At 45.6% G+C, this 7,500-nt stretch overlaps 1 protein-coding gene and 1 long non-coding RNA gene across 2 annotated transcripts in view; one reads left to right on the top strand and one right to left on the bottom strand.

Annotated features, from left to right (window-relative positions):
- Positions 1–3,115: 3,115 nt before the first annotated feature.
- The window catches only part of LOC123502585, a 15,818-nt gene continuing 11,433 nt past the window's right edge, over positions 3,116–7,500 (top strand). The window contains exon 1 of the long non-coding RNA XR_006674180.1: positions 3,116–3,786. This is a non-coding gene — a long non-coding RNA (uncharacterized LOC123502585). The remainder of the gene's footprint in view (positions 3,787–7,500) is intronic.
- The window catches only part of LOC123502584, an 18,268-nt gene continuing 15,040 nt past the window's right edge, over positions 4,273–7,500 (bottom strand). Inside the window, 1 exon segment of the mRNA XM_045251740.1 lies at positions 4,273–7,187. Coding sequence (XP_045107675.1) covers positions 6,715–7,187 — 473 coding nt within the window. The 3' untranslated portion in view covers positions 4,273–6,714.

Genomic DNA, 7,500 nt, shown 5'->3' with positions numbered 1-7,500 from the left:
CCAGGTAGAGTACACCCCGTCCCCTCTCCCCAACACTGCCCAGTCTCTCCCTCTCTCCCCAGTCTCTCCTCTGCTTCTCAGTGTCTCTCTTTCCTCCCTGATCTACTCTCTATAACATTCAGATGCAGGCAGTCTCTCTCTCTCTCTCTCTCTCTCTCTCTCTCTCTCTCTCTCTCTCTCTCTCTCTCTCTCTCTCTCTCTCTCTTTTTTCTTTTCTATTTGAGTTACGAATTATTTTTCATTTTTTTTTTTAAAGTTGTCTTATTTTTTTGTCTTTTTCCGCTGTTTTGTTCGTGTCTAGGCAGTGTGTACCCCCCCCACCACTACCCAGCCTCTCCCCAGTCACTTCTATCTCCCCAGCCTCCCTAGCCTCACCCCAGTTTCACCCCAGCCTCTTCTCAATCACTTCTCTCTCCCCAGCCTCTCCCTAGTTTCACCCCAGACTCTCCCCAATCACTCCCCAGTCACTTCTCTCTCCCCAGCTTCCGTAGCCTCACCCCAGAATTTCCCCAGCTTCTCCCCAGTCTCTCACCAGCTTCTCTCCCAGCTTCTCTCATCCCAGAATTTCCCCAGCTTCTCCCCAGTCTCTCACCAGTCACCTCTCGCTCCCCAGCCTGTCCCCAGCCACTCCCCACCACAGCCAGCCGCGCAGTGTTACCATATACAGCCGTGGATCTTTCCCCCTCCTTCCCTCCCTCCCTTCCTCTCAACTCTCGCCTTTGTAACTCTTATCTGGCTACACTGACTGGTGGTGTGTGTTTGAGAGCATGGCGAAGGTGGTGTTTGTGGTGTTGCTGGTGTTGTAATCTTCTTGTTTTGTGTGTTTGGTGTTTTGAAAGTAATGTTTTTTTTATTTGATTTGCTGTCTTGTCTTGTGTGTCTGAAAGTAAAGGTTTGTGTTTGTGTGGTGTTTTGGTGTTACTGGTGTTGTAAGCTTTTAATTTAGTGTTTCTGACGTTTGAAAATATTTTTTCTTTATTTAATTTTCTCTCGTCGTATTTCTTTTAAGGGATAAAGAAAACACGTGACAATTTTCAGCTGTTTGTTCTTTTTCTTGTATATATATAAAAAAAAACGATATTTTTTTATTGTTTCTTTCATTTGACTTTTCTTTCATCTCGTTTATTTATTTATTTATTCATTTTTTGAATGGATGAATAAAAGAGACAGGATTTTCCCCATCAGTTCATTTCTTATATATCAAAAATCACACACACATTAACATATTTGTTTCAATAATGTTTTTTTTCTCTTATCTCGTCTATTTATTTATTCATTTATCTATTTATCTTTTGAAGGGATAAATAAAAGACACAGACATTTGCATCAATTCATTTCTTATATATCAAAAAACACATGAATATATTAGTTTAAGTATATCACAATGAAGACTCACAGCGTTTCCTATTGTTATTATTGTTGTTATTAGCATTATTATTATCGCTACTATTACTACACTTACCACTACTACTATTACTACTATTTCTTTACAAGTATGCACAGAAGTAGTGTTAATGGAGAGTGTGAGGACATACAGTTATAATTAATAGCATGAGTTATTGATGACTAGTAAATATTGTGTGGCAACCCATGTCAGTTTTCTATGAATGGGTGATGAAAGAAAATGGAGAGCGTGAAAGAAAACGGGGTATAGACACGAGAGAAAACGGGAAATAATGGATGCAGTGGAGTGAAAGGTGAATTCTATGGCTTTTTGTCCAATAAGGAGTGAAATTTGTGGCTCTATTTTTGAAAAGTGGACGAAAGTTATTGAGATTCTTCGTAGTGGTGGTGGTGGTGGTGGTGGTGGTGGTGGTGGTGGTGGTGGTTTTGCATGGATAATATAAAGAAAATTAGAAAAAAAAACGTGGATTTATTTCATTTTAAAGCAGAAAAGAAGAGGGTCTCATTGATTATCATTTATTTATTTATTTGTTATTCTATTTATTGTTTTCATAAGTCTTTCTCTCTCTCTCTCTCTCTCTCTCTCTCTCTCTCTCTCTCTCTCTCACACACACACACACACACACACACACTCACTTAGCAACACACACACACACACACACACACACACACACACACACACAGGAGAGAGGAGAGAGAGAGAGAGAGAGAGAGAGAGAGAGAGAGAGAGAGAGAAATAACAGCAGATAAATAAAAGTTGGCAATAATTAAACACTTTTTTGCAGCGAGACAAATTAGTGAAACATTTAAAACTTATGATTAAATTAAATTCTCCCTTTTTTTATCTATTTATTAGAGAGAGAGAGAGAGAGAGAGAGAGAGAGAGAGAGAGAGAGAGAGAGAGAGAGAGAGAATAGGAGGAAGTGAGGGAGGAGTAAAGAGGGGAAAACTTGAAGGAGGGGAGGAAATAGAGGGGAAGATAGGAGGAAGTGGAGAAGGGAGATGGAGAGAAGAGAGGAGGGAGAGAGAGAAAAAATGAAGGAAAGAGGAAAAAAACTGGAAATAAATAGAAAATGTAAGAGAGAGAGAGAGAGAGAGAGAGAGAGAGAGAGAGAGAGAGAGAGAGAGAGAGAGAGAGAGAGAGAGAGAGACCAAAACTGATATGAAATTATTAGTTAAATGCCATGAAAAAATAAAGTCGAGTGGTTTTGTGTGTGTGTGTGTGTGTGTGTGTGTGTGTGTGTGTGTGTGTGTGTGTGTGTGTGTGTGTGTGTTTAATTAATTGCAGACCACAAATACCTGAATTGAAAAGGAAACAACACACGCGGAATTGTTTTAAATTAGTTGACACTTTGAGGATTCCTAACCATTAGTTTTATTTCCCTCTTTTCCCCTCTCCCTCTCCCCTCCCCTTCTTCCCCCTCCTCCCCCCTCCCTTCCCATTCTTTTTCCCCTCTTTCCCTCTTTCTGTCACCTTCCACCTTTCCAGCTTCCCCTCTTCCCTTCCTTTTCCCCTCTTCTTTCCCTTCCCCCTTTCCATTTCCCTCACCCTTTCCTTTCTCTTTCCTCGTTTTCCCTCTTCCTCTCTTTCTTCTTTCCAGTTTCCCCTTTCACCCTTCCACCTTCCTCCTTTCCCCTCTTCCTATCCTCATCTCTCTTCCTCCTCCCACTATCCCCTTCCCCCTCTCCTCCTTACCCCTTTCTCCTCTCCTCTTCCGCCTTCCCCTTTTCCCTCTTCCCTTTTCCACTCCTCTCTTCCCCCTCCTTCCTTCCCTCTCTCCCCCTGTCCCCTCTTCCCTCCTCTCTCTTCCCCCTTCCACCCCTCCCCTCTTCCCAAGCACACGTTTTGTTGCTATTCATTATTACACACACACACACACACACCTGTCCACCACCACCACCACCACCACCACCACCACAATCAATACCCACCTGTACAAAAGGGAATATTTTATACCTGCATATGTCACAGGTGTAAAATATATCAATGAAAATAAAAATGGAAAGCGAGGCAGAGAAAAAAACAGGAAAATGGTAACTGCACTGAAATCCCTTAATAGAAAAGGTGGAAAGGAAGGAAAATAAGGAAGAACGAAAAATAAAATAAAATTACATAAAATGAGATAAAAATAATGTGGAAATGAAAAAAGAAAGTTGAAATAATAGAAAGATAAATAAAAAAAAAGGAGAGAGAGAGAGAGAGAGAGAGAGAGAGAGAGAGAGAGAGAGAGAGAGAGAGAGAGAGACATTTGGAAATTTAACCCGATATGTTTTGAAAAGCGAGTCAACTGTATGGCGCAGGGAGAGAATAATTGAATACCTGTGTGTGTGTGTGTGTGTGTGTGTGTGTGTGTGTGTGTGTGTGTGTGTGTGTGTGTGTGTGTTTCAATAAGCTCTATTCAACTACACTCCATTTTTAGGTAAGCTGGCGAGAGTTTAAGCTGTGTAGGCTAGGAGAGGGTGAGGGGAAGTGAAGGCAGGTGAAGAGGGGAGTGAGGGGAAGGAGGGGTGAGATGAGGGGAAGTGAGGGGTGAGATGAGGGGAAGTGAGAAGTGAGAGTAGGTGAGGGGGGGAGTGAGGGGAGATGAGGGGAAGTGAGGCGTGATGGAGGGGGAGTGAGGGGAAGTGAGAAGTGAGAGGAGGTGAGGGAGGATGAGATGAGGGGAAGTGAGGGGTGATGAAGGGGGAGTGAGGGGAAGTGAGGGGAGGGAGGGAGGGTAGACTGATTATTTTTTGTTTTGTTAGTTTGTGTGTGTGACTTTGTTCTTTACCAAAAGCTAAGAGAGAGAGAGAGAGAGAGAGAGAGAGAGAGAAACCTTTAAAACAAGATAAAAAAAAATGAGAAAAAATATACGAAAACAAACCACGAAAAAACAAAACTCTGAACAAAATCAAGAAAAAAAAAAAAAAAAAAATAAAAAATAAATGAAGAAAAGAAAAAAAAATAATTAAACCAAAAAAAGAAAGGGAAAAAAAACATGATTAATTTAGTGCAGGTGAGAGAGAGACAAGCCCCAGGTGACCTTGTTAACGAGGGACACACCTGTTGACACGACACAAGGCTGACACGACACAGCAGGAGAAACACTCACTAAGACACGACACATCCACCTGACCACTGAGCTATAGAAAGGACAGGTGGAAGAAAAAAAAAAGGAAAAATGGAGAAAAATGGGAAAAAGTGGGGAAAAAGTGATGTGGGAAAAAAGTGGGAAGTGGGAAAAGTGGAGGAAAGTGGAGAAAAAAGTGGAGAGTGGGAAAAAGTGGAGAAAAGTGGAGAAAGTGGGAAAAAAGTGGAGAAAGTGGGAAAAAGTGGAGAAAAGTGGAGGAAAGTGGGAAAAAAGTGGAGAAAAGTGGAGAGAAGTAGAAAAAGTGGGAAAAAAGTGAAAAAATGGGAAAAAAAAAGTGGGAAAGTGGGAAAAAAGTGGAAAAAGTGGAAAAAAAGTGGAAAAAGTGGAAAAAGTGAAATGCTAACAAAATTTTAAGATAAAGATTCCCAAGTGGATTTCAATTAGTGGATAGTTTTCACCTGTTCAAATTATCAAGTGGTGAAGTGTGAATGAGTGGAATGAGATAAGTGGATGAGCCTTTCTAAAGTACTGCAGCTCATTTCTAAGTGGATTTTAATTAGTGGCCTTACCCGTTAGAATCAAGTATACAGGTGAGACAAGGTGGAAGAGTGGAATGATAGACAAGTGGATGATTTTTGCAACATCTTGTGGTTAGTTATCAAGGTGGAGTTTAATTAATTAGTTTTACCTGTTAGAATGAAGTGTACAGGTGAGACAAGGTGGAAGAGTGGAATGATAAAGACAAGTGGATGATCTTTAAAGCATTTTGAAGTCAGCTATCAAGGTCTAGTGGATTTTTATTAGTGGAGAGCGTTACCTGTTATAGTGAAGGGTACAGGTAAGATAAGGTGGAAGAGTGGAATGATTAAGCCAAGTGGATGATCTTTGAAGCGTTTATGTGGAAGTTATCAAGGTGGATTTTAGTTAGTGGAGAGAGAGCCTTACCTGTTATAGTGAAATGTACACGTAAGACAAGGTGGAGGAGTGGAATGATTAAGCCAAGTGGATGATCTTTAATACTAAAAGGAAATGTGAAGGAATGGTACAAATGAAATACAGAAAATAAGTCAGTCAAAATATTCTGTTGATGAAAAGGAGAAGGCAATAGTCCACTGGTGAGTCGAGTGAAGCAAAGGGTGAATGGTAAGACTGACATTGAATAAACAGAAATAACATCAGTAAAATATACAAAATAACGTAGTACATGTGTTAGGGATACATTTGGTTCATATAATAGTGAAGCAAAGGAATATTTGTGGACTGAATCAGAGAAGAATGAACAATTGAATGTTTGAATGGTAATATAATGAAATACAAACATATGAGTGATGAGGAAAAAGGATGTTGAAATGAGTGAGTGGAATGGTTTAGTGTTGTTACTGTGAGCTACGATGACTGAGTGAGTGAGTGAGTGAGTGAGTGAGTGAGTGAGTGAGAGTTAAAGGACGTTCTGAAGACTAGATTAGGTCCTCGTCACACCTGGCCTGCAATTTCCGGCAGCCAGGTGAATCCCGCGCACCGCCGCCAATTAAGCACCTGCAATCACCCACCTGTGATTACCCCGGCGGGGACACACTCGCACTCACACTCACACTGACGGAGAGGCGCGGCTCGGGAGCGCCACTGTCTGCCGGCCTCCGTGGCGACGGCGGTGGTTGGCGAGGTGGCGCACTGGTCACTGGCTCCCTGGGTTTGTGTTCAATGTAAGGTCACGCGAGACACGCGCGCTTCAGGACTCCCGTGACCTCGCCGCTTTCCTTGGCTCACGTTTGGTTCGGTTCATTGTATCAGCGTATCACGTGACGCCTCATCGCCTCACTGCTGCCGCAGCGCCGCCGCTGCTCCGCCTTACGCTTCACTGGCCGTGTGCCGCCCCGCCCCACCCCGCCCCGCCCCGCACACTAAGGGTATCGCCTCAGGGCGGGAGTAGTGAGCTTTGCGCGAGTGGCTTCTGTCGGTGCGTCCCGGGCAGCGCGGCGTCCCTGCGCCACACAAAAGAGTCAAAGGGGGGGCGGCGGGGATAAGGGGGATGACGGGGAGTCGCTGGGGCCGACACACCTGGCTGTCACACACCTGAGATCACAGGGCCCGCTCCTCGTACTGACGCGCACACACGCGGACACGTCACCGCTGGCCGCGTCACCCTTTGCCCGGCGGGGTGGCCTCGGGGCGGGGTGGAGCCACACACGGTTGGCGGTGGATAGGTGGTGTGGGGGGAGGGCGTGGGTTGCGGGCGTCACTAGGTAAGGTTCTCGTAGAGTGGCTCTGCCTCTGGCGGGTGGCTGTGGTGCAGGTTGTGGCGGCGGTCTTGTGGGCGCCGCCGCGGCCGCCGGTGGTGGCCACGCTCTACGGAGAAGTAGGTACGGAACCTATCGGTGCGGGAGGGCAGGGGGGGCAGGCCACGCTGCTGGGGGGTATGTGGGCGCCCACGCCTAGCGCCGCCCACATAGTACACGCTCTCGTAGTCTGGGCCTGGGGAGCGGGCGAGGGGCGGTGCAGACGGGCAGTAGTAGCGCACGTGGGCGGGGGAGGGGGAAGGGGTGTCAGTGTCGCTAGGGTCCAGCACGCCCAGGGCGGCCAGGGGCTCCTCCTCGCTGTCCGTGTCTGTCAGCGTCGCCGCGTGCACGCGCGGGGGGTGCCGCGCCCCCCGCAGCAGCGCCCGCCCGTCGTGAGCCGCCGCCTCGCTGGTGCTGTAGCTGCACGTCTCACTGCCTGCAACACACACACGCACACACGCCAAGGTTAGCACCGCGCCAACACCACACACCACATGCCACACATGTGCAGTAACCACCACCACCAACACAAACACACACACACACACACACACACACACACACACACACACACACACACATATGTACATGTACAGTAACCACCACCAACACACACACACACACACACACACACACACACACATATGTACATGTACAGTAACCATCACCAACACACACACATGTGCGCGCACACACACACACACACACATAGACACAGACACACACACACACACACACACACACACACA

The sequence above is a fragment of the Portunus trituberculatus genome, chromosome 12, assembly GCF_017591435.1.
Source record: "Portunus trituberculatus isolate SZX2019 chromosome 12, ASM1759143v1, whole genome shotgun sequence".
Lineage (NCBI taxonomy): Eukaryota > Metazoa > Arthropoda > Malacostraca > Decapoda > Portunidae > Portunus > Portunus trituberculatus.
Note: the sequence above shows the minus strand (reverse complement) of the source record. Positions and strands in the feature narration are given on the sequence as shown.